This window comes from Vicia villosa, linkage group LG2, assembly GCF_029867415.1.
Source record: "Vicia villosa cultivar HV-30 ecotype Madison, WI linkage group LG2, Vvil1.0, whole genome shotgun sequence".
NCBI classification, from domain to species: domain Eukaryota; kingdom Viridiplantae; phylum Streptophyta; class Magnoliopsida; order Fabales; family Fabaceae; genus Vicia; species Vicia villosa.
Window position 1 is genome coordinate 181,861,575 of NC_081181.1, and position 18,593 is coordinate 181,880,167.

Sequence of the window (18,593 nt, forward strand, 5' to 3'; positions counted from 1 at the left end):
ATTTATTTTATAATATAAATATAACATTGTTTTACTAACCAACTTCACGACTATATTAACCACAAAAATATAAGTTATTAATTAATTATTTTACTTATAATTCATTAACTACTTCCACCACTTCATTGACCAATAAAATATATATTATTAACCATGTTCAGACACTAAATTATAAATAAGTTAATTAACATTTATATTCCAAAAATAATTTTAACAAGATAGATAAAAAAAACAATATAAAAAAATTATTGAAAAATTGTTGTTAAAAAAAAAAACTAAAAAAATAGCTAACAAAAAATTATTAAAACATTGTAGTTATTAAAAAAAAAATACTGAAAAAAATTAAGAGAAATTAATGTTAAAGAAAAAAAATTACAAAAAAAAAAAAGAAAAAAAAAATAAGGGGGGTGTTGTCGCCAGGGGGGGTGGCGACAACACCTAAAAACTGCACATGGGCGCCAGTGGGCCTGGCGAATGCTCTTAAAGCCCAGTGTTGTCGCCACCCCCCGTGGCGACAACGTGTATTTTTTAGCAAAAAATGGACATTTGGGGAATTTTTTTGAAAAGTTGGTTATTTCTGAAATTTTTTTTAAAAAATTGGTTATTCAAAAAAAAAATTCACATTAAGAAGTGTTCTATTATTATTTTCCTGAGTTATTTGTCGCTCCTACTTTCAAAAAAATAACAAAAGAAGAGAATAATGTAAAAAAAGGAAACTTAAGAAAGAAGCATTTAAATTACCCAGATAAAATATCTCATTTTTCAGATATTTATCCCTTCAAATTCTTTCTCGTCTTTTTCCAATAAAGCAAACGCGTAAATTGTGAGAAATACTATTCTTCCTTCCACTCATATTCTTTCCGAGCGCGTTAAGTAATGAGCCCACTATTCATTTTCTTATCCCTTTTGATTTCCTTCTCCGTGTTTTATTTTAAAGCAAACACGTGTTTCTTGAGATAATTTCTCAATCCTTCCATTTGTTTTCTTTCTCACTAAGTACTGAGCTCACTCTCAGTTTCTTGTCGCTGCTCCTTCTTTCCCAGCATTTTCCCTTAAAGCAAACACGGTCTTTACGAGAAAATTTTATCTTCCTTTCACTCTCTTACTTTCTCACGCGCGCGTAAGTTCTGAACCCCACAATTATTATTTTATTTTTCTTCCTCTTAATTTTTCTCCACGTGTATGCAACACTTTTCACATGAACAGTTTCACTTTTTCACTTTTCACACTTTTTCCGTTTTCTTATACTTTTATTTTGAACTCGAAATTTTTAACGGCGGAACCACCGTGCCGGTATTCTCCTTCCGCCGTCGTATTCTTCTCCTTCAAAGGTTAGTCTCATATTCCTTTATTATGTTCAATTCATTCCTCAAACCTATAAATACCTAATTTCTCCGTACGTGTCTCCAAATCATTTATGCGTGATTTATTTGAAATATCCCAATCTTCTTCTGTAATCCGAAAAAGAAAACCTCAACTTTGATGGATTGATTTTCCCTTATAATTCATTTCAATTTTGTAATTATCTCAATTCTTGATGTGTATGGTGTTGAATTTCCGATTTAGTTTTGTTGTGCGGTTGGTGGATTATTGTGTTATTGTTTGGACTGCTGATCACCCTCCCCTGTGCTTGCCGCGAGCTTCACTACCTTAGGCAGCTTCTTCGCCGGTTCGAACTCGGGAGAGGCATGCTATCAATCTTGCAGTTGTAGTTGTAATGCGAAATTGGGAAATTTAAGGTGAGAGAATATATGTATTTGGTGTTGAATTGTTGTGATAAATTGTGTGTTAGTATGTATGCCTAGGGTTTAATTATAGCTAAAGCATGACTTTTATTTACTTGCTACTGAATTGATGCTATTACAGTATGTGACTGGTTACATAGAATTGTAATTTTGTATCTCTTGTGTTATTTGGACTGTGATTGGTTTGATCTGATTGAGAACTAGGTCCATTGCCTATATGCTATTTCGAGTTAAGGTCTGACTAGGGATGAAGTTTAGCCTGTAAACCTAAGTTGTCTAAGTAGTTATGCATGTGTTTTCAGACATCAATCCACCTGTGTATGTTAGCTTTGCTATATGCCAGTCCCAAAACGAGAGGGTTGTGTTAGGAAGTCGACAAAAAACGTAAAACTTTGTCGAATCTCTATGATATAGATTAGCTATGAAATAATGTGAATGCTAGGTCGTTGCCCGTAAGCAACGCGCTTAGTGGCTCAAGTACAATGTCAAAAGTCTTGGATAAAATATTATGGCAAAAGTTGATTGGTGTAGCTGACCCCACTTAGTGGAATAAGACTTGATTGTTGTTGTTGTTGTTGTTGTTGTTATGTGTTCGGACATCGATTGGAAGGGTTGGAACTAGCTTCTAAAATTGGTGTCAATAATACTCTTGTGTTGGATTCGATAAATTGTGAAATAAAGATTATTCCTTTATATATTTTAAATTGGTTAGTGAATTGGGTCCTGGATAATACACATTAGAAATGCAGACTAAGGTTCTTACCCTTCATGGTTTGTTACTATTGATTGATATTTTTTTATTTGTATTGAACAACAATGCAAAAAATAGGATGTTAGCACAGGCACAGATACGGAAACCAGACACGACACCAACACTGGTACGTTAACACCGATAATAATTTGAAAAAAATAAATTAATTGTACTTAATCATGAGTGTTGGTTTCGATATCCGACACTGGCATGGACATACCATTTTTCAAAGGTGTCGGTGTTACATAGGGCTATAACTTATAAGTGCTATCTTATTAATTATAAGGAATGGAAATGTAACCTTGTTAGATAAAATAAGTAAATATTATCGAGCAGTTTTCAATTTAAAATGTCATACGGCCCAATCTGGTTCAACCTTCTACAATACATGAATTTATGTTGCTTCCTTTTAAATCAAAACAAATGAACTATTGATCAATAGACAACAGCATCCTTTTAACATACACTCATGTTCGTACTTTAGAATATAGAACAATATATACTATATTAACAAAACTCTTCAATTAAGTCTCATACTAAATCCTTTATGAATTTCAGGCAAGGAGACACTGGTCCTGGTCATTGCATTGTCAGGTACTTGGTGAGTTAGATCTTGATAGTTTCAAATAAGTAAAGTGGGGATATCATTCATAAAGAATGGTATTGATAAAACAACACTGCTGTTTATGTTAAAAGAGTAAACATGGTTCCATGTCATGATATAGAAATTGGCTTTGTGTGTCCTTTTCTTTTATAAAGTAGATAGTGAGTTTGTTCTCATCATAGCGTTTATTGTTGATTGCCGAAAAACATGTAAGAAATAATTAGGAGTATGTTAAAACCAAATTAAAGTGATGCAAAATGGACATGACATTGTATATCCTTAAACATGCCAAGTGTAGAAGGGAAGTAGATTAAGACATTGAAGATTAACTAAATTACATGATTAGTGAGATTGATTGAGATTATTTTTCACCAACATGTGTGATACTTTGAGCAGTGACAAGAAATATTATTCTTATTTGAAATTTGAAGGCAAAAGTTTCACTGAAAAGTGAATTGTTTAAAGGCATGTTTTCAGAGTTTAATCATAAGTAAATGGTAGCTTCCTTTACATGAATATATAGATTCTAAGGTTAAAGTGATTGTTCGCAAATATAAATAATGCAAAGAACATAAAGATAGCATGCAAAGAGATATACTGCATTGAGTAATTTCACAATCCAATTGAGTATGTGCTGATGGAAAAAAAATTAAAATTCTTTGTTTCTAGATTTTGACAATTGTGGTTGACATAACTACATCTTGATTGTAAATTTAACTTACTAATTAATTTTCATTTACAACTAACATTTTTTTGATAATATTTAGTGCTTAGTGTTAAATTATAATTTGCGGGAAGTTGTTCTTGTAGTCTCTAAACTAATTTTCAAGGTAATAAATCAGTCTTTTATCTTTTTTAATTTGTTTGATTTGATCCTTTATGTTTTAAAATCTTAAAGTGATATTCTTTTCTTCTTTTTACAGAATTTTTCAAGAAAACACTAAAGTTCATCCTCCATTTTAAGCTAAGAGTAACCATGGGAGAAACTCCACCATATATACACTATAGATAAGCACCAATTAAATACACTATAAGGACTAGAGAGAAAAATGCAGCCATGGGGAAACTCCAATTTTAAGGTTTGGTAGTATTTTTTTGGAGTTATTGTAGAGAATAGATTTTAATAGTTTAGAGCATTGTTAGTAATTGGTTAACTCGGTTAGTTAGTTAGTTATAGTTAGTTTCAAGTTTTAGAAATTTTTCTAAAAGAAGTTACTTGATGTGCAAGTAACAACTGACTATGGCTATATAGCTCTATGTGTATCAATAACAACTACTCCTTATCTCATTCAATTAATCTCTACACTCTCACTCAATTCCGTATACTTCTCTTCTCTCAATCTTCTCCCTCTCATAACGATTATCTCCAACAAATTGGTATCAAGAGCAAGAACGATCTTATGGATTTAAGTGATTGCAAGTGAGTTCAATCATGGTGGGTCATGGAAACTTCGCAACCCACTTACCAGTTCTTGATGGAAAGAATTGGGATAAATGGGTGACTCAAATGAAAGTCATTTTTGGTGCACAAGATGCTGATTGTGATATGGTGGAAATTGGTTTAGAAGCTTTACCCGAAGATGCAAGTGAAGCACAAAGGAAAGACTTCAAAGAAAACAAGAGAATATATTGCAATGTATTGTTCCGCAGCCATCAATGCATGGATTCAAAGGTCTTTGAAAAGATCTCTAGTGAAACCAACTCATAGGCCTCATGGGATAAGTTGGAAAGATACTATGGTGGTGACGCCAAAGTCAAGAAAGTTAAGTTGCAATATTTAAGAAAAAAACTTGAGATATTCAGATGAAGAATGACGAGAAAATAGATGTCTACATCTTAATATTACTAATTCTTACAAGCCAAGTGAAGTAGTATGGTGAAGTTCATGAAGTTGAGAAGGAAACTTTGAGTTATGATTTTTGATAGCTTGAATTAAGAAGAATGTTCAGAATAATTCAAGCCTTTAATATTAGAACTTTGTTAGTAGTTAGTTATGAATAAATAATTTAGTTAGTTAGTTAGAGGTAGTTTCTAGTTTTAGAAATTCTCTAAAAAAACATTTACTTGGTGTGCAAGTAACAAGTGACTAAGGCTATTTATAAATCTATGCGCATCAATAAAAAGTACTTCTTATCTCATTCAATTAATCTCCACTCTCTCACTCAATTTTCTATTTTTCTTTTCTCAATTTTCCCCTCTCATAATTGTTACCCCAAAAGGTTATTACAATGAGTTCAATCGAATGAACATGCTTTTGATTTTGTTATATATGTTACTTTCATTACTAAAAATCTTAGATTTTTCCCTAATTGTATGATGAATCATGTGCATGATTTTGGTGTGGTGCAATTCATGTATGGACATGGTTTGTTTTTGTTTTGTATGTCGAAGGAATATAAACAAAAATATATATTTAAAAACCTTTTTTAAAAATGCTAATGTAAGAGATTCAATTCTAGACCAATGACTTACATCCATATCACTAAATTAACATATACTCCCTTCTCATAAAAAAATGTCTCATTTATATTTTTTCTATGTTTTAAAATAATTTTTTTTTACTGTACCAATATGACATTTATTTTTTTTATTATTATTCTTTTATTTATTAACTTTTATTCTTTTCCACTATTTAACTAACTATATTTAATAAAATATTTAAATAATTAATACTAATTTTATTATTAAAATCAACATATTTAATTATTTTTTTTAAAAATCAGACATAGTTTAAATAGATATTTATTATGAAACACTGAGTAATAATTATTGAATTATTCAACCACTTAAAAACTAGAGTGTGTCTATAGTGATTATCATAAAATTGGTCTAAAGATAGACAACTAACAGTTTGGATTACTACAGAAAAAAGACATTAATAAACAAATTAAGAACAACTATAATATTTTAAACTAAAATTTAACAACAAATGTTTTATAAAAATTAATATTCCCAAACACAAGATGACTACTTCTAAGAACAGATTCAGCAGCAAAAACTAATAGGACCAAAACTAAAGACTACTTCTAAAATGATTTTAACCACAACAAGTTAAAGTCACAAACAAGTTAAAGGGAAAAGCTCCATAGTGACACCTCAACATCTTGAAGTTCTGCATCATTATAATGGAACTCATTCTCCAAGCTATGTGTAGGGGATAATAGCGCCATATTTCTCAAGGACTCTGGAATGTTCACCTCTTCCTCTTCTTCTTCTTCTTCCATACCAAACATAAGTTGCTCCTCTGTGGCTGCGGCTACAGCCGTGTCAGTGTCAATGTTAATGTCATTAGTTAATAAAGTCTTGTCTGGTCTAAAAGCCTCGACGGCTTCTGCAGCCGCCTTCTGTATATCTTTAGTCGCGGTAGTGACAGGAACAGGAAGTCGCCACGCTGAGTCTGCAAAGTTGAGACACGCGCTGCGACCTCTCGATGCTAATGCCGCAACATCATGGGCTCGAGCTGCCATTTCGACGGTTGGATAGGTCCCTAACCAAATTTTAGTTTTCTTGTTAGGCTCCCTCATTTCACACACCCACTTATCTAAATTCCTCCTCCTCACACCCCTAAACACCGGGTGACGAGTCTCCTTGAACTTCTTCCTCCCTGCACGATTCTTCGGCGTACTCTCGGCTAGTCGAAGTTCCTCATTGAAAACTGACATGTAATGAGGGATCTCTAAATTAGGCAATGGCGTGTTTGAGGAAGTGGAAGCTTTTGAGGAACTTGGATGTGAAGTGGAAGACTTATCAGTTGGAAACATGTTTATGTGATGAAGACAGTGGAAAAAGTTATTGATAGTGAAAGAAGTGAAGATAAATGTTATTTTTCCTATTATATCCTTAAATATTTATTATTTTCTCTTCTTTCAATTATATAAATTTATCTTTTACATGTCATTAATGAAGGATAATTTTGTAAAAACCTTCATAATTTCTCATTTTCATACAATAATTATTATTTTTCTTAATCTGTGTAAAAAGTCTAAAACGACTTATAATAAAAAAAACGGAGGGAGTAATTTTTTTTTATTCTTTTACAAAAATTAATAAATTAATGTACAATTTTAAATTTAATTTTTATATCTAGTACATTAAGAAGTGTTCTATTATTATTTTCCTCTGAGTTATTTGTCGCTCCTACTTTCAAAAAATAACAAAAGAAGAGAAAAATGTAAAAAAAGGAAACATAAGAAAGAAGCATTTAAATTACCCGGATAAAATATCTCATTTTTCAGATATTTATCCCTTCAAATTCTTTCTCGTCTTTTTCCAATAAAGCAAACGCGTAAATTGTGAGAAATACTATTCTTCCTTCCACTCATTTTCTTTCCGAGCGCCTTAAGTAATGAGCCTACTATTCATTTTCTTATCCTTTTAATTTCCTTCTCCGTGTTTTATTTTAAAGCAAACACGTGTTTCTTGAGATAATTTCTCAATCCTTCCATTCGTTTTCTTTTTCACTAAGTACTGAGCTCACTCTCAGTTTCTTGTTGCTGCTCCTTCTTTCCCAGCATTTTCCCTTAAAGCAAACACGGTCTTAACGAGAAAATTTTATCTTCCCTTCACTCTCTTATTACTTTCTCACGCGCGCGTAAGTTCTGAACCCCACAATTATTATTTTATTTTTCTTCCTCCTAGTTTTTCTCCACGTGTATGCAACACTTTTCACATGAACAGTTCACTTTTTCACTTTTCACACTTTCTTCTTCTTCCGTTTATTTTGAACTCGAATTTTTTAACGACGGAACCACCGTGCCGGTATTCTACTTCCGCCGTCGTATTCTTCTCCTTCAAAGGTTAGTCTCATATTCCTTTATTATGTTCAATTCATTCCTCAAACCTATAAATACCTAATTTCTCCGTATGTGTCTCAAAATCATTTATGCGTGATTTATTTGAAAAATCCCAATCTTCTTCTGTAATCCGAAAAAGAAAACCTCGACTCTGATGGATTGATTATCTCTTGTAATTCATTTCAATTTTGAATTTATCTCAATTCTTATTGTGTATGGTGTTTAATTTCTGTTTTTTTTTTTTGTGCGGTTGGTGGATTATTGTGTGTCATTGTTTGGACTGCTGATCACCCTCCCCTGTGCTTGCCGCGAGCTTCACTACCTTAGGCAGCTTCTTCGCCGGTTCGAACTCGGGAGAGGGGTGGTATCAATCTTGCAGTTGTAGTTGTAATGCGAAATTGGGAAATTTAAGGTGAGAGAATATATGTATTTGGTGTAGAATTGTTGTGATAAATTGTGAGTTAGTATGTATGCCTAGGGTTTAATTATAGCTAAAGCATGACTTTTATTTACTTGCTACTGAATTGATGTTATTACAGTATGTGACTGGTTACTTAGAATTGTATTTTTGTATCTCTTGTGTTATTTGGGTTATTTGGACTGTAATTGGTCTGATCTGATTGAGAACTAGGTCCATTGCCTACCTATGCTATTTCGAGTTAAGGTCTGACTAGGGATGAAGTTTAGCCTGTAAACCTAAGTTGTCTAAGTAGATATACATGTGTATTCAGACATCGATCCACCTGTGTATGTTAGCTTTGCTATATGCCGGTCCCAAGTCCAGATAAAATGAGAGGGTTGTGTTAGGAAGTCGACAAAAAACGTAAAACTTTGTCGAATCTCTATGATATAGATTAATTATGAAATAATGTGAATGCTAGGTCGTTGCCCGTAAGCAACGCGCTTAGTGGCTAAAGTACAATGTCAAAAGTCTTGGATAAAATATTATGACAAAAGTTGATTGGTGTAGCTGACCCTGCTTAGTGGAATAAGACTTGGTTGTTTTTTGTTATGTGTATTCGCACATCTATTGGAAGGGTTGGAACTAGGTTCTAAAATTGGTGTCAATAATACTCTTGTGTTGGATCAGATAAATTGTTGAAATAAAGATTCCTTTATATATATTATAAATTGGTTAGTGAATTGGGTCCTGGATAATACACATTAGAAATGCAGACTAAGGTTCTTACCCTTCATGGTTTGTTACTATTTTTGTGTAGTCTTCTATTGATTGATATTTGTTTATTTGTATTGAACAACAATGCAAAAAATAGGATGCTAGCATGGGCACAGATACGGAAACCAGACTCGACACCAGCACTGACACGTCGACACCAATAATAATTTGAAAAAAATGAATAAATTGAACTTAATCATGAGTATTGGTGTCAATATCCGACACTGACATAGACATACTATTTTTCAGAGGTGTCGGTGTTATAGAGGGCTATAAGTGCTATCGTATTAGTTATAAGGAATGGAAATGTAACCTTGTTAGATAAAATAAGTAAGTATTATCGAGCAGTTTTCAATTTAAAATGTCATACAGCCCAATCTGGTTCAACCTTCTACAATACATGAATTTATGTTGCTTCCTTTTAAATCAGAACAAGTGAACTATTGATCATTAGACAACAGTGTCCTTTATACACTCATGTTCGTACTTTAGAATATAGAACAATATATACTACTATATTAACAAAACTCTTCAATCAAGTCTCATACTAAATCCTTTATGAATTTCAGGTAAGGAGACACTGGTCCTGGTCATTGCATTGTCAGGTACTTGGTGAGTTAGATCTTGATAGTTTCAAATAAGTAAAGTGGGGATATCATTCATAATGAATGGTATTGATAGAACAACACTGCTGTTTATGTTAAAAGAGTAAACATGGTTCCATGTCATGATATAGAAATTGGCTTTATGTGTCCTTTTCTATTATAAAGTAGATAGTGAGTTTGTTCTCATCATAGCGGTTATTGTTGATTGCCGAATAAAACATGTAAGAAATAATTAGGAGTATGTTAAAACCAAATTAAAGTGATGCAAAATGGACATGACATTGTATATCCTTAAACATGCCAAGTGTAGAAGGGAAGTAGATTAAGACATTGAAGATTAACTAAATTACATGATTAGTGAGATTGATTGAGATTATTTTTCACCAACATGTGTGATGCTTTGAGCAGTGACAAGAAATATTCTTCGTATTTGAAATTTGAAGGCAAAAGTTTCACTGAAATGTGACTTGTTTAAAGGCATGCTTTCAGAGTTTAATCATAAGTAAATGGTAGCTTCCTTTACATGAATATATAGATTCTAAGGTTAAAGTGATTGTTCGCAAATATAAATAATGCAAAGAACATAAAGATAGCATGCAAAAAGATATACTGCACTGAGTAATTTCACAATCCAATTGAGTATGTGCTGATGGAAAAAAATTTAAAATTCTTTGTTTCTAGATTTTAACAATTGTGGTTGACATAACTACATCTTTTGATTGTAAATTTAACTAACTAATTAATTTTCATTTACAATTAACATTTTTTTATAATATTTATGATTAACATAATTTAGTGCTTAGTGTTAAATTATAATTTGCGGGAAATTGTTCTTGTAGTCTCGAAACTAAATTTCAAGGTAATAATTCAGTCTTTTATTTTTTTTTATTTGTTTGATTTGATCCTTTATGTTTTAAAATCTTAAACTGATATTTTTTTCTTCTTTTTACAGAATTTTTCAAGAAAACACTAAAGTTCATTCTCCATTTTAAGCTATGAGTAATCATGGGAGAAACTCCACCATATATACACTATAGGTGTTGGTGCAGCATGTCAAAGTAAATTGGGTTCAATCCTTATTGAATGAGATGATTAAGCTGAAACAGTCGATCAAGATTTCACTAGCTAAGAATTCTATTGCACATAAGAAGAGCAAACACATATAGAGAGACAAGATTTCACTTTCTACGGGATCAAGTCACAAGGGCAAGCTGAATGTTGTCTACTGTCCTACAGAATATGGCTGGTGTGTTTACTTAAGCAATCAAAAAGTGAAATTCATGAAGTTGAGAATGTGTTTACTTAAGCAATCAAAAAAGTGCAGTTCATGAAGTTGAAAAGGAAACTTTGAGTTATGACTTTTGATAGCTTGAATTAAGCGGAATGTTCAGAATAATTCAAGCCTTTAATAGGTTAGAACTTTTTTAGTAGTTACTTATGAATAAATAAATTAGTTAGTTAGGTAGAGTTAGTTCCTAGTTTTAGAAATTTCGTAAAAATACATTTACTTGGTGTGCAAGTAACAAGTGACTGAGGCTATTTATAAATCTATGCGCATCAATAAAAAGTACTTCTTATCTCATTCAATTAATCTCTACTCTCTCACTTAATTTTCTATTTTTATTTTCTCAATTTTCCCCTCTCATAATTGTTACCCCCAAAGGTTATTGCAATGAATTCTATCGAATGAACATGCTTTTGATTTTGTTATATATGTTACTTTCATTACTATAAATCTTAGATTTTTCCCTAATTGTATGATGAATCATGTGCATGATTTTGGTGTTGTGCAATTCATGTATGGTTTGTTTTTGTTTTGTATGTGGAAGGAATATAAACAAAAATATATATATTTAGAAACCTTTTTAAAAAATGCTAATGTAAGAGATTCAATTCTAGACCAATGACTTACATCCATATCACTAAATTAACATATACTCCCTTCTCATAAAAAAAATGTCTCATTTATATTTTTTCTATGTTTTAAAATGAATGTTTTTTTTACTGTACTAATATAACATTTATTTTTTTATTATTATTCTTTTATTTATTAACTTTTACTCTTTTCAACTATTTAACTAACTATATTTAATAAAATATTTAAATAATTAATACTAATTTTGTTATTAAAATCAACATATTTAATTATTTTTTAAAAAATCAGACATAGACATAGTTCAAATAAGACATTTATTATGGAACACCAAGTAATAGTTATTGAACCATTCAACCATTTAAAAACTAGAGTGTGTCTGGTGATTATCATAAAATTGGTCTAAAGATAGACCATCTATAGTGATTATCATAAAATTGGTCTAAAGATAGACCATTAACAGTTTAGATTACTACAGAAAAAAGACATTGATAAACAAATTAAGAACAACTATAATATTTTTAACTAAAATTTAACAACAAATGTTTTATAAACTTAATATTCCCAAACACAAGATGACTACTTCTAAGAACAGATTCAGCAGCAAAAACTAATAGCACCAAAACTAAAGACTACTTCTAAAATGATTTTAACCACAACGGATTTAGAAAACAATGTTCTAAAATAAATCACAAACAAGTTAAAGGGAAAAGCTCCATAGTGACACCTCAACATCTTGAAGTTCTGCATCATTATAATGGAACTCATTCTCCAAGCTATGTGTAGGGGATAATAGCGCCATATTTCTCAAGGACTCTGGAATGTTCACCTCTTCCTCCTCTTCTTCTTCCATACCAAACATAAGTTGCTCCTCTGTGACTGCGGCTACAGCCGTGTCAGTGTCAATGTTAATGTCATTAGTTAGTAAAGTCTTGTCTGGTCTAAAAGCCTCGGCGGCTTCTGCAGCCGCATGTTGTATATCTTTAGTCGCGGTAGTAGCAGGAACAGGAAGTCGCCACGCCGAGTCTGCAAAGTTGAGACACGCGCTGCGACCTCTCAATGCCAATGCCGCGACATCATGGGCTCGAGCTGCCATTTCGGCGGTTGGATAGGTTCCTAACCAAATTTTAGTTTTCTTGTTAGGCTCCCTCATTTCACACACCCACTTATCTAAATTCCTCCTCCTCACACCCCTAAACACCGGGTGACGAGTCTCCTTGAACTTCTTCCTCCCTGCTCGCTTCTTCGGTGTACTCTCGGCTAGTCGAAGTTCCTCACTGAAAACTGACATGTCACGAGGGATCTCTAAATTAGGCAATGGCGGGTTTGATGAAGTGGAAGCTTTTGAGGAACTTGGATGTGAAGTAGAAGACTTATCAGTTGGAAACATGTTTATATGATGAAGACAGTGGAAAAAGTTATTGATAGTGAAGGGAGTGAAGATAAAGATTTTGTTATGGAGTGAGTTGGTGCTAAAGAGTGTGAAGAGTAAGGTGTTGTATATATAGGGAACCATGGTTGAAGGAAAGAAGTAAATGTGAGAGAGTTTGGAAAAGGGAAAGGGAAACTGATGAGGAAAGAGACAATAGAGAGAGGAGATAGAAAAAAGAGTGCTAATGTTATCAAAATATCTTAGAATCCAAATGAGTTTTTTATTCCTCGACATATATAACTAAATAAGGTATGTAAAGTATTCGTAGGAATATAGCCTATTTTTAGCTCTTATTTACTTTTAGTCCAAAAAGTTTTGAAGTCTTTTTATAATTTTTATACCATATAGATAAAATATATTAATTATTTAATAATTTTTAAATAAATTGTTTCTTGTATTAAAGATCAGCAGCAAAATTATATATACATATATTTCTTTTGTAAAGGATGGTAATAAATAGAATTTAAATATAGAGGAGGGTTATATTGACTCCAAGAGTGAGTGTTCAACACTTACTCCAAATCATAACCATTGATTATCATTAATCTAACGGTTTTAATTAAAATTTTATATAAATAAATATTTCCAAAAATAATTAGATTAAATGATCAATTAAAACTGTTAGATTGATGAAAATCAATAGTTATATTTGGAGTAAGTGTTGAACACTTACTCTTGGAGTCAATATAATCCTCCTTTTATATATATATATATATATATATATATATATATATATATATATATATATATATATATATATATATATATATATATATATATATATATATATATATATATATATATATATATATATATATATATATATATATATAAAAGGGAGATATGTTGAATGGTAAGATAGTTGTAATCACAATCATATTTATTTATTTTAGCAAATAAATACTCGTGCTCAAGTCTGAATCTATTTTGCAAGATTTTCATATTTGTTGTGAACATTTCTTACAAATTTTTATTGAATATTTATTACACTGTACAATTAATTATGCGTTTATTTAAAAAAATTAATAATTTTTTTAAATAAATAATAAAAGTTTTCTCCATATCAAAATTTTGGTATTGGTTTTCTTATCTATTTTTTAAAATAACTATAACTTGTAAAAAATATAAACTAAGAATAAGAAATATATGTCACATGCAATATATGTATTTTAATGCTCAAATTTCCAATGTGTGATTTTGGAATTTTGTGTGTATGATAAGTATTCCTGTACTGTAGTAGGTAACTCACACCATTATTATAATAAACAACTGAGTTGACTCGGTAATTTTCTTTTTCCTTTTCTTATGCATAACTTCGCGCGTGGGGAAAGGGATGCATGCTTTACTAATGTTCGAGGAAACCTAAATTCCTGTGTAACTATAACAGCCACAGGTTTTAATAGTCAATTTTTAATTTATTTGTTTTTCTTTATTTTTATATGGAATAATATTCCATATATGGAGTATTTGCCATGCTTTTCAAAAGGGATAATATCAAACTAAATATGGAAAAAAAGGTTGGCTTGTATATATATATATATAGTATATACTAATGCATTATTTTTATTTCATATTAAATTTTAACTCTCTAATTTAGTTTTAAAAAAAATTCCTCCTTTTATTGTTTTTAAAAAGTTTGTAATTTTATAGAATAAAAGATATTTAACTTATTTTCACCTACAAAAATTAAATCGAAATAAAAGATAAGCTGGAAAAAATGAGCATAATGTTTTACTTTATGGAAAAAAATAAAAAATAAATTTTTATTATATAAATTTAAATATTTATTTACCAAAAATTTTCATCCTCACATTAACCGTAGAACCATTTACTTATAAAATATAAGGCTCTGTTTGGTAACACATGTTTTCGAGCTTATAGCTTATGTTTTATGTTTTATAAGTTTATATGATAATTTAGACCCGTTTGGTAACGGTTTTTTCATCACGAGCTTATAGCTTATTTTCCAGACGATATTTCAAATAGCATTTTAGCTTATGTCTTATAGCTTATTATTTTTTCTTCCTTTTTTATCCTTATTATTTTAATTAAAATCCATTTTTAACCCTTATAATTTATTTTAATTTAAAATAAAATAATTATATATTAAATATCTTTTATGTCATTTTACATTTATAAGTTAATTGAACCGCTAATTTTACCAAACACTTCAATGAGCTTATAAGCTATCAGTCTCAACCATCCAATATAAAGCTATAAGTCATCAGTCATCAGTCATAAGTAGGGGTGGCAAAACGGGCCGGGGCCCGCCGGGCCGCCCGCGCACCCGCCAAAAATTGGCGGGTTGGGTTGGGATTTTAGGCTCGCCGCTCGCTAAAGCCCGCCCCGCCAAAACCCGCCGCCCGCCATACCCGCCCCGCCAAAGCCCGCCACTCGCTAAAACCCGCTCCTCCTCCAAAACTCACTCTTTTTTAGTTAATTCTAGTAATTGCAATTCTTGATGGTTTATTTTATCAAACAGACCCTAAGTCAACTATTTTGCAATTGAATTACTAATATTTATTGACATAAAAAAAAAAAAAGGAAACTTAAGAAAGAAGTATTCAAATTTCCAAAAAAGAATCTTATAAACCAAACACTGTATTCGTTAGAAAAGTTATTTTAGTTGTTTGTTTGTTACCTCTACTTCTTTCCTGTCAGTGTCTCATGAACCAAACACTGTATTCTAGAGAAAAGATATTCTTTCTTCCACTCGTTTTCTTTCCAAACGCGTTAAGTTATTAGCTTACTCCTCAGTTTTTTTGTCGATTTCACTTCTTTCTTGACATTTTCCTTTAAAGCAAACACGGTTTATACGAGAAAATGTATTCTTCTTTCCACCGTTGCATTTGCCAGCCTGTGCAGTTCTGAACCCCACCTAAAATTTCATTTATTTTTCTTTTTGTTTTATTCAGTTACTTTTATTTTCCACGTGTATACTCTACACCACTTCACATTTTCTTATATTTTCTCTATTTTTATTTTTCGAACCAGAATTTTTTTACAACGACACCACCGTGCCGGAACTTCCTGTCACCGTCATCTTCTTCTCCTTCAAATGTTAGTCTCCTGCTCCATTATTTTGTTTAATTCATGCTTTAAAACTAAAAATCCTTAATTTTTCGGTTCAAAACAGAAAGAGACTAGTTTTTAATAAAAATTTCCTAATCTCTTTTTTTTTTTTTTATATTCATCTAAATTTTTGAATTGATCTCAAGGTGTCTTTGGATTGATGATAAACTAAAAATTATTTTAGTAGAATTGAGTTTTGTAGAATTAATTTTAAAAAAATTGAATTTAATCGAATTTATTTATGTTTAGATACGTTTACGTAAAAAAGAGTTGACCGATAAATTTTAGTGTAAAAATCACCTTGATTCAATTCTGGAGGTAGAAACTACAAATTTTAACTTCAAATAAAATTAATTCTTGAGATGAAATTAATTTTATTTTGATAAAACAAACACTTTAAAATCATCCAAAATCAATTTTATAATTTTAAAATTGATTATGGATCTTCTATAAGTCAATCTAAATATATAATAAATTTGATTTTTGGAATAGATTGAGGAAATTCTCAACTCTAATTTTGAAAGTCGTTAATCTTCATGCATTGTAAAACTTTGTCATACTCAACACGTGGTTTTAAATTGCTATTGCAATTGTTGTAATTATGTTTATTGCATTTATTACGATAGGCACTGTGGTTGGTGTGTTGTGAATTTTTATTACAAGGTGCTTGAAGTAGATTGCTTATATTTAAGGTTAAAATTTTCATTGCACCAAAATATTGAATGAGTATAGACAATTTTTGGAAGCAGTCACACTTGAAATTTTAAATTACTATCTTAATTGCGGTCGCATGGGAAAGATGTTGAATCAGCAATACAATTTCCTATTTTCTTTATAGTGATCACAAGGCCATATTTTAGAAAATTTCTTTACCCACCTCTCTATAGGGGTCACCCCGAGCGAAAATCCCACTTTACTCCTGCTTCGAAAATGCATTTTTGAAATTTTTTTTTTTAAATTTTTTCAGACTTCAGAAGTGCATTTCCGAAAAAATCCCAAAAATTGAGATTTTAATTAATTCGGAGATGCATCTCCGAAAAAACAAAAAAAAATCTAAAAATCCCAAAAATTAATTTTAGGATATTAATTAATTCATATATTATAAATTTGATATAATTTATGAGTAATGAATAATAATAATTATATATTTTGATATAATTTATGAGTTATGAATAATAAAATCATATTTTAAAATTTAAAATAATTTTAATTAAAATAATTAAAATAATTTCACTTACAAAATGAGTTATAATTTTTTATTTATATATTTATAATAAATATTATGTATTTACAAAAAAAAAATTAAAAAAATAGTGTTTTAATTTATATATTTATATAATAATTATTATATATTTATAAAAATTATTATATATTTATATATTTATATAATAATTATTATATATTAATTATAAATATATTTATATATTTATATAATAATTATAAAAATTAAAAAAATGAGTGTTTTAATTTATAACAATTATTATATATTTATATAATAATTATTATATATTTATATATTATATATTTATATATTTCACTTACAAAATTAATAATTATTATTATATATTTATATATTTCTATTCTGATTCATAATTAAAAATGAGTTATAATTTTTTATTTAGTTTAAAAAATTAAAAAAAAATTGTCTTAATTTTATTTAATGAATAAATTTTATATTTAATTCTATATTATTCAAATTTTACTTATGAAATTAAAATGTTTTTGATTTATATAAGTTAGTAAAATAATTTTTAACTTTAAAATTGTTTAGGAAATTTTGATTCACCTTGATTTTATTGATTCACCTTCATTTTATTGATTCACCTTGATTTTATACCTATTAATTGTATTGATTCACCTTGATTTTAATTTTTTAATAATTATTGAAATCTTTCGGAAGTGTATATCCCAAACATTCCAAGACCAATTTGGTCTTGGAATATTTCGGATATGCATCTCCGAAGACACCCCTCTCCCAAAAATGTTTTCGGAAATGTATCTCCGAAAACCCAAAAAAGGGGTGTTTTCGGAAATGCATCTCCGAAAACACCTTTTTTTTGTGTTTTCGGAAGTGCATTTCCGAAATAAGACAAATTTTGAAAGAAAAAAAAAACGTTTCGAAAATGCATTTCCGAAGTAAGGGTATTTTGGATTTTTCACCGGAGGTGACCAAGAAAATAGGGAGGTGGGTAAAGAAATTCTCATATTTTATTGTGAACATTAATAATGTGAATTCTTGTTGTTAACATGCTATAGGTATAACTTGTAAACCCAAGTTGTTTAAGTAGTTAAGGATCTTTGTGTTCTATGCATTTGTCTTTGGACTTTAAATGAAAGGGTTGGAACTAAGTTGTTAAATAGGTATCAATTATATGCTCGTGGTGGATTCGAGAAATTGTGACATGATGATTATTTCTTTTATTAAATTTAAATTGGTCAAGGAATCCAAGATTATGTTTCTAATGAAGTCGATTATATGAATTAAATTACATCCTAATTTTTTATTCAAGATTATGTTTCTATTTGTTAATTTTGATATTA

General features: G+C 30.0%; 2 protein-coding genes and 2 long non-coding RNA genes across 5 annotated transcripts; 2 read left to right on the plus strand and 2 right to left on the minus strand.

The window, feature by feature from the left end:
• The first annotated feature begins 1,228 nt into the window (after positions 1–1,228).
• On the plus strand, positions 1,229–5,118 carry LOC131647595 (uncharacterized). The gene is made up of 4 exons (XR_009297874.1): positions 1,229–1,331; positions 1,567–1,739; positions 3,055–3,930; positions 4,024–5,118. It is a non-coding gene; the product is annotated as an uncharacterized LOC131647595 (long non-coding RNA).
• Positions 5,119–6,168: 1,050 nt separating this feature from the next.
• LOC131647596 (dehydration-responsive element-binding protein 1A-like) lies at positions 6,169–6,861 on the minus strand. Its single transcript, XM_058917471.1, has one exon. It carries the CDS (start codon positions 6,859–6,861, stop codon positions 6,169–6,171), a length of 693 nt encoding a protein of 230 aa, XP_058773454.1.
• Positions 6,862–7,772: 911 nt separating this feature from the next.
• On the plus strand, positions 7,773–11,251 carry LOC131647597 (uncharacterized). Of its 2 annotated transcripts, none has more exons than XR_009297876.1 (3): positions 7,773–8,305; positions 9,640–9,682; positions 10,628–11,251. It is a non-coding gene; the product is annotated as an uncharacterized LOC131647597 (long non-coding RNA). The 2 variants fall into 2 exon arrangements; XR_009297875.1 differs by having other exon boundaries at positions 9,640–9,675.
• A 962-nt stretch (positions 11,252–12,213) lies between these two features.
• Positions 12,214–12,938, minus strand: LOC131647598 (dehydration-responsive element-binding protein 1A-like). Its single transcript, XM_058917473.1, has one exon. It carries the CDS (start codon positions 12,936–12,938, stop codon positions 12,249–12,251), a length of 690 nt encoding a protein of 229 aa, XP_058773456.1. The 3' UTR covers positions 12,214–12,248.
• Positions 12,939–18,593: the final 5,655 nt, after the last annotated feature.